This window comes from Bos javanicus, chromosome 25 (genome assembly GCF_032452875.1).
Source record: "Bos javanicus breed banteng chromosome 25, ARS-OSU_banteng_1.0, whole genome shotgun sequence".
NCBI lineage: Eukaryota > Metazoa > Chordata > Mammalia > Artiodactyla > Bovidae > Bos > Bos javanicus.
In genome coordinates, this window is record NC_083892.1 from 9,666,056 (window position 1) to 9,681,665 (window position 15,610).

General features: G+C 49.6%; 1 protein-coding gene across 5 annotated transcripts in view; it reads left to right on the top strand.

Moving 5' to 3' along the window:
* Positions 1-15,610, top strand: part of CLEC16A (C-type lectin domain containing 16A) — a 234,618-nt gene that overhangs the window by 31,007 nt on the left and 188,001 nt on the right. For all 5 annotated transcript variants that reach the window (XM_061401133.1, XM_061401131.1, XM_061401129.1 and 2 more), the window contains 5 exons: positions 597-745; positions 4,064-4,169; positions 5,836-5,959; positions 10,686-10,860; positions 12,507-12,560. In XM_061401133.1, the coding sequence (XP_061257117.1) occupies positions 597-745; positions 4,064-4,169; positions 5,836-5,959; positions 10,686-10,860; positions 12,507-12,560 (608 nt within the window). The remainder of the gene's footprint in view (positions 1-596; positions 746-4,063; positions 4,170-5,835; positions 5,960-10,685; positions 10,861-12,506; positions 12,561-15,610) is intronic.

Genomic DNA, 15,610 nt, shown 5'->3' on the forward strand with positions numbered 1-15,610 from the left:
TAATTAACCTTAGTGTTTTTACTCATCTGCAAAACAGGGCAAACAGGCCTACTCTGCAGGTTCACCATCGTGGTGAGTGATGACGCAAAGCAGTCCGCCTGCTGCTGGCCCGGTCGTGGAGGCTGAGCCTCCAGGGGCCTCTATAAATCATGTTGCCATGCGGAGCCTTCTGTGGCACTCAAGGGTGACAGTGTGACTTTTGATGGCAAAATGGGGCCATCTTTCATAAGACATGGTGCAGCTGACCCTCGTCTGTGGGTGGTTTGTGAAACTGCCCACATACCACCTGGTTTGCCCTGCCACCGGCTCTCTCACTGAACTTTGCTAGCAACGGAGGGAAATGTTCGAGGATTCTTGTGTCTGGTGTGGGAGGCAGCCGTGTCCTGGGCTTTCTGGGGCCTCGCTCTTGAACTTTGTAGTGACTACGCATGGTGGCTGAGTTCTGTGCTGGTTAAAGGTTAAGCTGCTCCCTGTCAGCCTGACTGGTTCAAGCCCCTTCACGTGGTCATCTGCTTGTTCCTGGACTTTTCTCTGCTTGTCTTTCCTCCAGAGTGAATTAATTAATCTTTTTCCTTTTCTTTTTTTTCTCCCTCTAGATTATTTGCTCTCTAATAACTATGTAAATTCTATCATTGTCCACAAGTTCGACTTTTCTGATGAGGAGATTATGGCATATTACATATCGTTCCTGAAAACGCTTTCATTAAAACTCAACAACCACACGGTCCATTTCTTTTACAATGAGGTAAGTAGCTGCACAGAGGCATGTTTGTTTGGAAGCTGGCCAGTTCAAGCAGCGCCTTTGGTTTGGGTGACCTTGTGTCTGTTTACAAAGCACATTTGCATTCACCATTTCCTGATTCACTATTTCATAGCAACACTGTTTGACCTTGGCGTGTTTTTTTTTTTTTTAATTGAACAAGTTACCTTTTCTGTTTTTAATGTAAAATTCAATTTGTGCTACCTGAGAGCATGATACTCTTGGTAGGGAGAAGTGCCCAGAAATTAACTTGGGATGTGTTCCTCTGTTGGCAAAACAGTGATGACTCCAGTCAAACCCAGCTTTGCCACTTGCCTGCTATGTGACCTTAAAGGAGTCTTAGTCCTCTGAGCCTCAATTTCTTCATCTGAGAAATGGTGATGATAGTTTCTACCTTGAAGGGTTTTCCAGGGGTTGAATTAAATGAGATGATGTCTTCAAAACAACTAGTATGTACCTGACTCCCTAAAACTGTAGCCCTTGTCATTCCTTACTCTGGTATTCTTTGGGAGAATTACTAACAATTTAAATAAATGAGTTGCCATTGTTCTTACAATTAAGAGGAGCTTGAGCGATCAGGTCAATAAATCTCACATTCCAAAAAGTACAGATGCTGGCTTTCCTGGGACTGGCTCATCCTGTGGCTCGACCACTTCGTGAGCAACCCAGGCTTTTCCATTGTCCTGCTCTGCTGAGCTGGCATCTGTCTTCAGGCTTATACCCCTCATGGTCTCAGGATGGCTGCCAAAGCTCCAGACACCACATACTCACTTGCCACCGCTGAAAAGCCTGGTGACATCACGTCCTTTCTTGTGCCCCCTTCTAACTTTCCCCAAACTTCTTTCCCAGAAGCCTCCCAGCAGACTTCCTTTCCCGCCTTGCTGGTCAGAATTCTGTCACATTTCTCTCACAGTGTGTCTGTTGTTGGGAATGGCCTGGCAGGACGGTTCTGGCTCCGTGTCTCACAAGGCTGCAGTCATCCGAAGGCTGGATTAGGGTTGGGGGATCTGCTTCCAGGGTGGCTCGTCCACATGGCTGACCATTCAGCGCTGGCTGTTGCTGGGAGGCCTCGGTTACACAGTCCCCTCCAGAGAGTTGCTCGGGCGTCCTCCTGGCGTGGCAGTTGGCTTTCCATAGAATAAGTGATCCCAAGACATCAAGGCAAGCTGTAATGCCTTTCCTGACGGGGCCTCAGAAGCCACACACCGTCTCTTCCATTGTCTTCTTTAGGCCGCCCAGGCCAGCCCTGACTCAGCGTGGAAGGAGGCACAGGGTGTGCCTCTAGGAGGTGAGGGTCGTTGGGCCATCTTGGAGGCCAGCTGCCACACAGCCACATGCTGTTTGTCCGGCAGGTGTCCTCTGATTGGTGGTCACATACGCTGCACAGCCTGTGCTTGAAGTCAGACCACGGTCCCAGACATTTCTTCTGAGTTTGGGCAAAATCCACCCAGCTGTCTTCGTAGGATGTGGCAACAGCCTCCTGCACTTTGATTTTTTTTGTCTAGATTTATAATGGGCAAAAACTGGCCTCTTGCTCACATATTGTTCCTGAAAACACTTTCATTAAAACTCAACATCCACGGTCCGTTTCTTTTACAAGGGAAGGCCGCGCTTCCCTTTACAAAAGGAAGGAGTACTAGCCCCCAGCCACGAGGTGTGGGATGGTTTAGAAGATTAACATTGTGTGGCCCAGTGCCTGGAACCCAGTACGGGCTCATTGAATGTGTCTAGAGACCAGAGGGGTGCTGTTTGCATTCTCCCAGAGGCTATCTTGGGCAGAAAGAAACCCACCTGCGAAGTTTAGACCAGAGAGGGGGGCAGGTTCTTCCCCAGCTCAGGTGCAGCTGGGCTTCTGTGTACCTGCTGGTGGCTGGGGGGGAGTGGGGCGGGGAGGGCAGCATGCAGGGATTCTGGGGCCGTAGTGATGCTTCTGGAAGAATATCCAGCTGATCCCAGAGTATAGGAGCCTGATCTTTGAGGTGGACGTGGTTTCTGTCTCTCTGGGCTGGTGCAGTAGCTACCACCTGTTAGTGTACACCTGTGTCTAGTGCTCCAAGTCGCGCTGCCCTCATTAGACAGGTGTCACCTCACTGAAGGTCGCTGGTCCATCTTTCCTGCCTGGGGTGCCCTCCAGTCTGGTCGGGTGCCATGCAAAACACTGGCCAGAAGAGGGCAGCAGAGCACGTCATTTCATGCTCCAGCCCAGATCCTGTGTCCTTTTCCTTAATTAAGGCTCTACTTCTCTGGTTCGGAATAGTTTTGATCTGTTCTCTGGTTTTGATCTGTTCTGATAACCCCTTTTTAATGGCAGAAGATTCCCGAGATACTTCTCTTCCACGGTAATGTTTACACTTTTAGTGTTTCCAAATAGAGATATATATTAGCTAAAAGAGGATCTTGGAGAAGGAAATGGCAACCCACTCCAGTATTCTTGCCTAGAGAATCCCAGGGACAGAGGAGTCTGGTGGGCTGCTATATATGGGGTCGCACACAGTCAGACACGACTGAAGCGACTTAGCAGCAGTAGCAGCAAAAGAGGGTCTAAATGTAGTCAGACTTTGCACTTGCCTTTTATTAGTTGAAGCAGCATCTAATAACTGCATCTGAATTATCACCGAGTGCTCCTTAGGGATCGGGCAGCAGGGTATGCACTGTACCTGAAATAATCTCATTTAATCTTAGCAACCACGAAGTGGGAATTATTATCCTCATTTTACAAATGTAGAAACGGAGGCTTAGATATACTTTATCACACAGCTAAGAGTGGTGGAACAGATCCTGAACCTAGGCCTGGCATTGGCTGGACCCACTTCTGTTTCTTCCATGGTCTCACCGTCCCACCGCTCCGCACACTCCCCACAGGATGTGAACCACCGGCTTAAGGTTCGCATGGGTGCTGTGTGTGTGTGTGTGTGTCTTTTACGAAGTCTCTGGTAGGATTCCTTGGTGGCTTAGCTGGTAAAGCATCTGCCTGCAATGCAGGTGACCCCGGTTTGATTCCCGGGTTGGGAAAATCCACTAGAGAAAGAATAGGTCACTCACTCCAGTATTCTTGGGCTTCCCTGGTGGCTCAGCTGGTAGAAAATCTGCCTGCAATGTGGGAGAACCTGGGTTTGATTCCTGGGTTTTGAAGATCCACTCCAGTATTCTGGCCTGGAAAACTCCATGGACTGTATAGTCCATGGGATCACAAAGAGTCAGACACAACTGAGCGACTTTCACTGATAGGGTTCAAAAACCCGGGGCGGGGGCAGGCATGTTTTATGGGTGTGTGACTCATTTTGGGTACTTCTTGTGTTTTAGCACACTAATGACTTCGCCCTGTATACAGAAGCCATCAAATTTTTCAACCACCCTGAAAGCATGGTCAGAATTGCTGTAAGAACCATAACTTTAAACGTCTACAAAGGTAAGCTCCCCTGTGGGCTTGCACCTTGTCGGGTTTCTAACATGACAACAGGTACTTGCTCTCATGAGTCTGTACAGACAGTTCTGTGGTGGTAACAGGGAGTTCATTTGTTATGGCTGGGGTTACCCGTCTCGTGAAAGGCTGTCATCGCGGGCCATTTAGCCACCCCCTTATGTAAATTCCTGTGCCTCTCCATGCACTTAGTTCTGCAAGGGAAAGTCTCCCACAGTGCTGACACACGGAAGGCGTGATGGCCTGAGAGAGGCACGTGTGTTAATTATTTAAGGCATAGCTGTCTTTGAAACTCAAATGAGTCTTTGAATTTGCTCCTTGGCCTGTAAAATACACTTCAGTACAGCCAGGAGGTACGTTATCTGTAATGTACAAGCACATTTCTTGTTGCAAACAGCAGGGGGCAGTGTTGTATTCTCAACCTGCTGCAAAACCCAACAACAAATTCCTCCTTTCAGAAAGTACCAAACGCCCAAATCACTGCCCCCAGGAAAAAGCCGTTCTGTGGCTTCTCGCCCCCAGGGGCTCAGAGGCTGGCTGGACACGAGTCTCCTGGCCTAGAGTTGTGCTGGCCTCTGCCTAACGACGCCTGGGTTACTTCTCGTGTAGTCACCACCCTGGAGCGGGGACCCTGTTTCCTCAGGGACCAGATGCTTTGCCTTCCCAAGTTAAGACGTTATTACTGGAGGTGACCCCTAATTGGGAGGGGGGTTTAGGCGCTGCTTGGGGACTCATTCCAGCCTGGTTCTGGGATGGCCTTAGATTGGAGAGCCTTCTTAGGGCTCAGAGCAGGGGCCCATCTGGGGGTCATAACCTGGAGGCCAAATCCAGCTCTCAGACAGGTTTTCCTTGGTTTAGATATTTTTTGAGAAAAATATATGGTCGTCACTATTTAAAACTTGAGAGAGCTGGAGTCACAGCCTGGATTTCTGACTTGAAGATGTGGCTACTGCGGGTGCGCGGCCCTGCAAGGTGGGGGTGAACCGGCAGCGAGGATTGCTGCTCTGGGGCCATGGCGCCCCCGTTCACCCCTGGGCCTGCTGGCTCCGCTCACCGGTTATGGGCCAGCCCACAGGCCTCTGGACTCTGACCCCGTCTGAGCCCCAGCCCTGCCGCCTCCTGCTCTCTGCTCTCTTCTAACCTGTGTCTTTCTGTCTAGATGCCTCCTGCCCTAGCTCTCTGCCCCTCTGAGCAACTGTCTCACCCTCCCAGCTCCTCACCCTGTTAACTCTTGTCTGTTTTTTGCCTTTCCTTCAATGACGATTCCCGTGTTCCTTATTCCAGTGTCATGTAAGTTAATAACTTCTGGTTTTCTGCTTTCTTGACTTACCCTTACATGCAAATATGAGAAACTTGCTTGAGAATGGTGTAGTTTTCATTGTAGTCTAGCTAAATGCACTGCTGATAAGTAGGTTTCCTCATGCACTATCAATGTTTAACCCTGATTCATTGATTTTATTAATTATAAAATAACATAACTACCTTCATAGTTTTATGAAAAAGGCAACCGTTTTAAAGTATTTCCAGGAAAGACAGAAAAGAGTCAGATTATAGTAGAGGGCTTTTTCATTGCTTTTTTTTTTTTTTAATCTCCCCCCAAGTTATTTTTGGTAGCTTGACTTTTTTTTTTCTCTTCTTTTGTGAATCTTCTCAGTGGATAACCAGGCCATGCTGCACTATATCAGAGACAAAACAGCCGTCCCTTACTTCTCCAATTTGGTCTGGTTCATTGGGAGCCACGTGATCGAGCTTGATAACTGTGTACAAACAGATGAAGAGTAAGTGACTACCCCTAGGTGCCTGTTAGGTGGACAGAATGCTTTGGGGAGAATTCTGTTCTCATTGAGAAAAAAGCCAAACACTAGAACAAAACTTAACACCACCCCCACCCCGTCCTGTGCGTAGGCAGAATATGGACTTCCATACTCTGAAAAGTTCCACCCAGCTTTCCACTATTCTTAGCAATAGAAAGTTGGAAACCACTCAGATACCTCCCAGAGAGGAACAGGGTAAATGAATCGAGTGCACCCGTAGAGGGATGCTGGGCAGCTGATGAAAAGATGAAGATGGCCTTCCACCGGCGATTGGATAAACACCGTGCGGTACCCATCTCAGGAAGGATGGGACGCAGCTTCAGGGGAGCAGTATTCAGCAGTAAAAAGGACTGAAGTCCCGACACGCACGACACCCTGGGTGAACCTTGAGAGCGTTATGCTCAGTGAAAGGATGCAAGGGGCCACACGTTATGTGATTCTCCTTATATGAAATGCCCAGAATAGGCAAATCCATAGAAGCCATAGATTCGTGGTTTCCCACTTTCATGCATTGGAGAAGGAAATGGCAGCCCACTCCAGTGTTCTTGCCTGGAGAATCCCAGGGACGGGGAGCCTGGTAGGCTACCGTCTAATGGGGTCACACAGAGTTGGACACGACTGAAGTGACTTAGCATAGCATAGGGTTGGAGGAGGGGTGTGTGGGGTGAGGTGCGGAAATGGAAAATGACTGCCTGGGCTTTTTTGAGGTGAGGGGATAAAATCTCCTAAGGTTGATTGTGATAATGGTTGGAAAACTCTGTGAATATGTGTTAGCCACTCAGTCATGTCTGATTCTTTGAGACCCCGTGGACTGTAGCTCACCAGGCTCCTCTGTCCATGGAATTCTCCAGGCAAGAACACTGGAGTGGGTTGCCATTTTCTGCTCCAGGGGGTCTTCCCGACCCAGGGATCAAGCCCAGGTCTCCTGCATTGCAGGCAGATTCTTTGCCATCTGAGCCATTAAATTGTATACTTTGGGTAAAGATTTTGGTATGTGAATTCTGTATCAGTAAATCTGTTTAAGAAAAAATTAAGATGGTGATAAATAGATGTCTCAGAACTGGATTTCTCAAACTCTGCACTGTGCATCTCTTGAACTAGGTAATTCTTTGTGGTGGGGCATCCTGTGCTTCATAGGGTGTTTAGCAGCACCCCTGGCCTCCGCCCACTACACGCCAGTAGCGCCCTTTTCCAATTGTGAAGACCAAAACTGTCTTCTGACACAGGTCTCCTTTAAGGAAAAATTGTATCAGTTGCGAACCACTGCCCCAGAGTGACAGCTTTGCACGGATCTGGTGAGAAGTGCACCTAGATGGGGTCAGGACAATAAAGGGACCTTGTCTCTTGGGGCTGCAGGGGGCTAGAGAGAGAGAAAATATTAGCTTCCACATTGGCAAAGAAGTAAGGTTCTGTGGATCACAGATCAGTTGGGAGAATAAGGACCCATATAGAATGGATGGATGAGGATGAGGCTTCACAGGTGGCTCAGTGGTAAATAATTCACCTGCCCATGCAGGAGATGCAAGAGACTCGGGTTCGATCCCTGGGTTGGGAAGATCCCCTGGAGTAGGTAACCCACTATGGTTTTCTTGCCTGGGAAATCCCATGGACAGAGAAGCGTGGTGGGTTACAGTCTGTGTGAGGTCACAGAGAGTCAGACAGGACTGAGTGATTGAAAAAAAAAAATAGGAATATAGATATGAATAGTCATGGATATGAGCCCTGATGAGACACAGCTCCAGAAAGAACCGAAAGTTACTCAAGGAGGAAAGTGAACTCCTGGTCCTCCACGTTACTCTGCAGTGACTGGTTATAATGTCACCACCAGTTGCTGATGACTGCTGGGTGGGGAGGGGCGGAGGGAACACAGAATTCTGTCATCAAGGGAGGTCCTTGTGTACTATCTAAAATGGCTCGATCACAAAATAGAGGTCCTTGCAGATCGCAAAATAGAGGGAGGAACTATCCACAGAAACTCCTAAAAGATTTGAAACTGCTTCCTCTGGAGAGTGGGAAGGGGTGGGGGAGGCGGGGCCAGGAGCTGCTGTGTTTTATTATCTGCTCATCATTTCTATTGCATTTTTAAATCCATGTGTTCAGTCACTCAGTCATGTCTGACTCTTTGTGACCCCATGGATTGCAGCACGCCAGGCTTCCCTGTCCTTCAGTGTCTCCCAGAGTCTGTTCAAATTCATGTCCATTGAGTCGGTGATGCCATCCAACCATTTCATCCTCTGTCGTCCCCTTCTCCTCCTGCCCTCGGTCTTTCCCAGCATCAGGGTCTTTTCAAATGAGTCAGGTCTTCTCATCAGGCGGCCAAAGTATTAGAGTTTCAGCTTCAGCATCTGTCCTTAAAATTAGTATTCAGGACTGATTTCCTTTAGGATGGACTGATTGGATCTCCTTGCAGTCCAAGGGACTCTCAAGAGTCTTCTCCAACACCACAGTTCAAAAGTACTAGTTCTTCAGCACTCAGCTTTCTTTATAGTCCAACTCTCACATCCATACATGACTACTGGAAAAACTGTAGCTTTGACTAGACAGACCTTTGTTGGCAAAGTAATGTCTTTGCTTTTTAATATGCTGTCTAGGTTGATCATAGCTTTTCTTCCAAGGAGTAAGCATCTTTCGATTTCATGGCTGTAGTCACCATCTGCAGTGATTTTGGAGCCCCAAAAAATAAAAATCTGACACTATTTTCGCTGTTTCCCCATCTATTGGCGATGAAGTGATGGGACCAGATGCCATGATCTTAGTTTTCTGAATGTTGAGCTTTAAGCCAACTTTTTCACTCCCCTCTTTCACTTTCATTAAGAGGCTCTTTAGTTCCTCTTCACTTTCTGCCATAAGGGTGGTGTCATGTGCATATCTGAGGTTATTGATATTTCTCCCAGCAATCTTGATTTTAGCTTATGCTTCATCCAGCCCAGCATTTCGCATGATGTACTCTGCATATAAGTTAAATAGGCAGGGTGACAGTATACAGCCTTGACGTACTCCTTTTCCTATTTGGAAACAGTCTGTTGTTCCATGTCCAGTTCTAACTATTGCTTCTTGACCTGCATACAGATTTCTTAGGAGGCAGGTCAGGTGGTCTGGTATTCTCATCTCTTTAAGAATTTTCCACAGTTTATTGTGATTGATGCACTCAAAGGCTTTGGCATAGTCAAGAAAGCAGAAGTAGATGTTTTTCTGGAACTCTCTTGCTTTCTCGATGATCCAATGGTTGTTGGCAATATGATCTCTGGTTCCTCTGCCTTTTCTAAATCCAGCTTGAACATCTGGAAGTTCACAGTTCACATACTCTTGAAGCCTGGCTTGGAGAATTTTTAGCATTACTTTACTAGCGTGTGAGATGAGTGCAATTGTGCAGTAGTTTGAGTATTGTTTGGCATCGCCTTTCTTTGGGATTGGAATGAAAACTGACCTTTTCCAGTCCTGTGGCCACTGTTGAGTTTACCAAATTTGCTGGCATATTGAGTGCAGCACTTTAACAGCATCATCTTTTAGGATTTGAAATAGCTCAACTGGAATTCCATCACCTCCCTATGGAAATAAAATACTGTTTATCTGTTAGTGGTGGGACTGTAGGAGACTTTGATTTCTTTTTGCTCTTATTTTCTTCTTTAGTTGTCTGTCCCTTCCAGTGACCATCTATTACTTGAGTAATAATCATAGTAGAAGCAAAAGGTCCTGGATCTAGAGTGCTTTTTGCAGCAGATAACCGCTCTGGGGGAGGGGAATGGGCCCCATTGGCTATTTCAGATCTTTGTCCCTGTTGAGCGTGAGCCCGATCCACTCATAGGGCCTGGACAGCCCCAGTGCCTGTGTCTGCACTCGAAGCAGGCAGGGGCCTCCTGGGACCTGGGGTGTCACGTCCCCGCATGGCGCCCCTCATACGATCGGGACTGGGGTTGGCTGAGGCCATTGAGGCCTGCCTGTTTCCTCAGAACTCCTCAGGAGCATTTTACTAGTGAGGATTTATTGTTCCATTAATGCTGCTTATCTCAAGAGCCAGGGATCTTGCCACTTGGACTAGTGGCAGCTCGTGTTTGAAGTGCCTGGCTAAAAGCTTCCCTGGGTTTCTGTGTTTACCCATTTTGTTTGGGACTATGGTGATGATGACGGAGTCCGTTGTTCCACGGCCCCAGGAAGTGGGAGGGATCCCATTATTGTTGTTGTTGTTTAGTCACTCAGTTGTGTCCGACTCTTTGCAACCCCGTGGACCGCAGCACACCGGGCTCCCCTGTCCTTCACCATCTTCCAGAGCTTGCTCACACTCATGTCCATGGAGTTGGTGATGCCATCCAACCATCTCATCCCCTGTTGTCCCCTTTTCCTTCTGCCCTCAATCTTTCCCAGCATCAGAGTCTTTTCTAATGAGTTGGCTCTATGCAAAAGGTGGCCAAAGTATTGGAGCTTAAGCTTTAGCGTGGTGATGATTGTGGGGTCCATTGTACTGAGGCCCCCAGAAAGTGGGGGGATCCCTTGAGTCCCCTAAAATTGAATGCAGTGGACCTGTCCGTTTTTCCTTCCTGTAATCCACTGGTAGGGCCATGATAGGTGTCTCTCGAGACTGGCTCAGATATTTGTTTGTGAATGAAGCGCCCCCAGCAACCTAAGTCTCAGGCCATCGGTTCTCAGCTCTGAGCCTGGGCGTTGGGGCTGAGATGGGCCTCTCTCCCGGCAGGCACCGGAATCGGGGGAAGCTCAGCGACCTGGTGGCTGAGCACCTGGACCACCTGCACTATCTCAATGACATCCTCATCATCAACTGCGAGTTCCTCAACGACGTGCTCACGGACCACCTGCTCAACAGGCTCTTCCTGCCGCTCTACGTGTACTCACTGGAGAACCAGGACAAGGTGAGCCCGGCTGGGGGCGTCTGCAGGCGGGGGGAGCAGCCACCCCACGGGGACGGGGCTCTGCAGGGACTGCGGCTGGAGCCTGAGGGACAGTCCTTTCCTTCCCTTCTTTCCTGAGAAGGGGGGTGAGGGAGAGGGTGGGAGGGAGGGAAGGAGAGAGACAGACAGCCAGAGCGTATGAGTGTGAGTGTGTGTGTGTGTGGACAGTAAGTGAATGAGAAAAGATTACTGACATCCAAAGGAGACAGGAAACCTCTGCAAATTCAGGGTTTTGGTTTCTGTGCGTGCTTCTCCTGAGGTGCTCTCATCCCTGCTCACTTTTTCGGCTAGTTGCCAGAGCTAATTAACTTGGAGAAGATCCAGCCAGCTGCAAAACTTGAATGGCCGGAAGGGGATGGAGCACACCCAGGAAAAGATCTCGGGGCAGAGACTGTCCACAGTGACAGGCGGTGGAGCCCTCGAACGGCCCATGAGCCCGTTCATGGGCACTTTCTCAGATATGTTTTCTCCCTCCTCTCAGAGTTTCTGGCTCAGGGGTCTGGAGGGCACCGGGACCCTGCCCCCGAAGTGATTCTGAGCTGGTGGTTCTCAGTGCCCGTCCCCAAGAAAAATGCCACTTCGAGGAGAGGGGACCTTTGGGCAGTACCTCCGAGAGTGAAGGGGTGGAGGCTTTGACAGGAGGTGGGACAGAGCCAGCTGGTTACTCTGCACGGATTTCAGCCTCTGCGCATGTCCCAGCTAGATGGGGATGTAGCTTTCTTTTTGGAGACAGAACACGGGGCTTCTTGTTACAAACAGGTGACTCAAAGAAAAAACTGCAGCCCTAACGAGAGCCACCTAATGCCACTCTGGAGGTGGAGAGAAAGCTGGGGAACTGGTGTTTTCAGGCCTGGTTTCAAATTCTGCCTCTTTCCTCGTGACCTTGGACCAGGCAGTCAACCTCCCTGAGCAAAACAAGGGTCCTGAAGATCCTTACAGGCTTGGTAGGAGATGGAGCTCATTGGAGCCCAGTATAGATGAGTGGCTTCTCTGAGATCAGGGTGCCCCCCCCTCTCCCTGCCCCACTTCCTGAGAGCAGGCCTCTGGGGCCTCTCTTGCCAGGTTCTTGGTGCCCCAGCTGGGGGAAATTAACATTCTTGGTAATTTAAGGAGCTGGTTCTTCTCTTGGGTCCAGCATCTAATCCATGACTCACGGTGAAAGGTTTCTCAGGTGGAAGGTTAGCAGCCTTGCAAATAGTATTGGATGGGATTGTTGTTGAGTTGCTCAGTCATGTCCAACTCTTTGGGACCCCGTGTACTATAGCCCGTGAGGCTTCTCTCTCTGTGGGATTTCCTAGGCAAGAACACTGGAGCGGGTTGCCGTTTCCTTCTCCAGGGCATCTCCCGACTCAGGGATCGATCCCATGTCTCCTGCACTGGCAGGCAGGTTCTTTACCATGGCACCACCTGGGAAACCCATTGGATGGGATGAGCTGTGAATGTATTTTGCAGGGTCGACTTTGCCACCAGGAAAGAAGAACCTTAGGGTCTTAGAGGAAGTTGGGTGTTGGGTGCTGCTCATTCAGACAGATGGCCTCTGGCGTAGGGTATTACGTACCACTCACATGTGTAACCCAGACTTCTCTCATCCCCCCAACCTTCACCAGGGAGGAGAACGACCGAAGATCAGCCTGCCGGTTTCTCTGTACCTTCTCTCCCAGGTATGTCTGATCCTTCACCCGTGTCCCCACCACACTGGGGTCCCGGAGCACCGCTGCCTTTCGGAAGTTTCCCAGGCCATCTCAATCCATCTTCTTTGTGTGCGTCCCCCATCTTGAAATAAAACAACCCTGAGTCAAGGGGCTATGTATCTTCTTCATGGTAGTACTTAGAAATTTAAAAAGAAGTGAGAAATAAGTCAAACCTGGCAGATACGTCGTTGGTTTTCACTGTGGGGCCCGAGCTTTCCAAAACAACCAGGGGGTGTTCTAAATACCCTGAAAACGTGGCCCGTGTGGCCCCTGCTCATGGCCATCTTGAAAGAGACCTGAAGCTGGGGGACCCAGCATGTGTTCACAGAGCCGCCGCGATTTAACCAACTCCCACTAATGAGGCCGTTGTCGTGGTCCTGGGGCCCATGTTACCTTCTGGAAGGTATCTCGTAGCAGCCTCAGTACCCAAATTTGTGTCTTGAGCCAACTTGTCTGCCTCCCTGTCTTCAACAAGTGTGTCTCCTTCTCATAATTATGTAATATTTACAAGAAGGGAAAAACTCCATGGCGACCCAGTTACATAAGTTTAAAAATATTTTTATTACAAGCAGTGTGGACTCTCAGGCCATCTCATTAGACTGTTAAGCAGTTAGACGTTTGACCAGAGCTCTGTTCCCACTTCTGCAGTGGCCTAGGTATTCATTTGCTCTGCCGAGAGAATGTCCTTCTCGCCAGGTCTCAGGCCATTTTGCGTTTGAGGTGGGGCCATCTCCTGTTGGCCCGGGAAGAGAAATGCTGACCCGGCCTCTTCTCAGCGGCCGGGCTCTGCACGTGACTGGCTCACGTTACTCTGGGACTCTCGTTCTGGGGGCTCTGTGTGCTGGGAGCTGCACGCTGATGCCTGAATGCCCCTCTGTGTGAGGGAGCTCCCTGCAATCCCCTGCCCCTCCCGGCAGCTGTTTCCACCACCTCGTTACCAATCGTCCCGCTTCCCCTGCTGAGGATGCTGGGAGCCTGGCAGGAGCGAGCCGGCCAGATGCAGAACCGCAGGAATCCCGTGGCAAGCACCCCCAGCACCCTTCAGCTGCTGGCACACCCCGAGGATCACCGGGGTCAGGCCACGCTTTGCTGTGAGAACCCCCTTTCTCCCGCTTTCCTAGGAAAGGTCCAGCCGCCTAGGCAGCTCATTACGTGTTTCAGTGTCTCATGAAAAGTGCTGTCACTGGCGTTCCTCAGCCCGAGTAAAGGGCTTTCGTACCCCTGCATTTCCACGGAACTTGATCATCCCCTGGCCGAAAACCTCAAATCGGGCATGAATTCTGGTCCTTAAACTCTGCATCAGAGCATCCTTCCGAATTATTTTTCAAGCATCTCTGCTAAACCAAGAAAATTTGTGTTGATGACATTAATTTGGTGTGATGGAGATGTTGTGCAGCTGAAACTAAACCACCGCTGGGGACAAGGGCATGACTGGGACAGGTCAGCCCAGCCTTTGCCTCCAGCGGGCACACGCTTCCACCCACCTCCCAGTTACTCGCTGCCCTTCTCCCCGCTTTCCTCTGTCCAGGGCATAGCCGAGAAGAGCACCATGCGTGTCCACACTGGCCGTCACCAGGTGGGCTGTAGTAGGTGCTCACTGGATGTTTGTGGACTGAATTCCTTCGTCGTCGTCATGGTCACTCACATCTGAATGCCCGCCACAGCCCCTGATGTGGGCTAACCCGCTTGTCATGCTGTATAGTCTGTGGTAGTTGGTATCTCCTCAGTGTTTTAAAACAGATGTGCTTTTTTTTTCCCCTAGGTGGGTACAACATTTGTTTATTGTACCGTGCCTTTTATCTGAATTGTATTTAATTTTTTGAACAATATAGTCACCCTCCTCAAATAGTACAAAATGACATGTAGGGAAAAGTTCCCTCTTACCACTGCCTGCCACATACCCAGTCCCACTCCCCAGAGGCAGCTAGTATTTTAGTCTCTGCCTCTCCTTTTTTTTTTCTTTTACAATATTTTTAAATAATTTTTTTAAGTGATAAAGTTCAAACAAGTGAAAACCAAGTTGTCTTTCTACTTTTTTTTTGTTCAGTCTCCTGATTTCTGTCTCCAGAGACAACTATAGTTACAGGGTTTCCCCAGCTCCTTCCGGAGATGTTGTCAACTGGCAGTGATTTTACCCCCAGCCCGGGGACAGCTGGCAGTGTCTGAAGACATTGCTGGTTGTCATGCCTGGGGGAGGGGGTGCGGCTAGCATCTAGTGGTTCGAGGCCAGAGATGCTGCCAAATATCTTATGATGCCCAGGGCTGCCCCCTTACAGCAAGGATTTATCACCGGACAAGAGTGCCAGGAGGGACTTCCCTGGCGGTCCAGCGGTTAAAACTCCGCCTTCTGACGCAGGCGGTGCAGGTTCTGTCCCTGGTCGTGGAACTAAGATCCCAGATGCCTCGAGGCCAAACAGCCAAAACATAAAACCGAAACCATTATTGTAACAAATTCAGTTAAGACTTCTAAAGTGGTTCACATCAGAAAAAATCGTAAAACAGTGCCAAGATTTGGAACGCCTGATGCATGTATATATGAACAAATACAGATGTGCGCACACAACTTCTGATATGCAGATGGTGGGTCCATCCCACACTGCCCTGCGGAGCCGGTATTACCACTGCATCTTGAAACACACCGGTAGGTGTGTCTGAGCCGGCTCTCCAAGGCGGTGTGGGTACCCTGACTCCTCAGGCCGTTCCTTTGGACGCCAGGCAACAGGGTGGGGTGGCCAGGCCACCCCCCCGACAGCCCAGTGCCTTCTGATGCTTGCCGCCTGGCACGACTCCATTGGTCTCTGGCCCGAGCGGCTTTTCCTCCCCAGTTTCCACACCTCCCAGCGCCGCCCTGGAATTCTTGAGCGCTCAAACCCACCGCAAGGGGAAGAGCTCATTCCATGGGTGGGATCTCTGCGTGGCCGACCCTCTGCCAAGTCCCCGACTGGAACAAGGCCTGCTGGCCCCTTCCTCCGCGTAACTGAAGGGCTGGGCCAAGGCCTCCTAGTCTTATCCTAATCGGA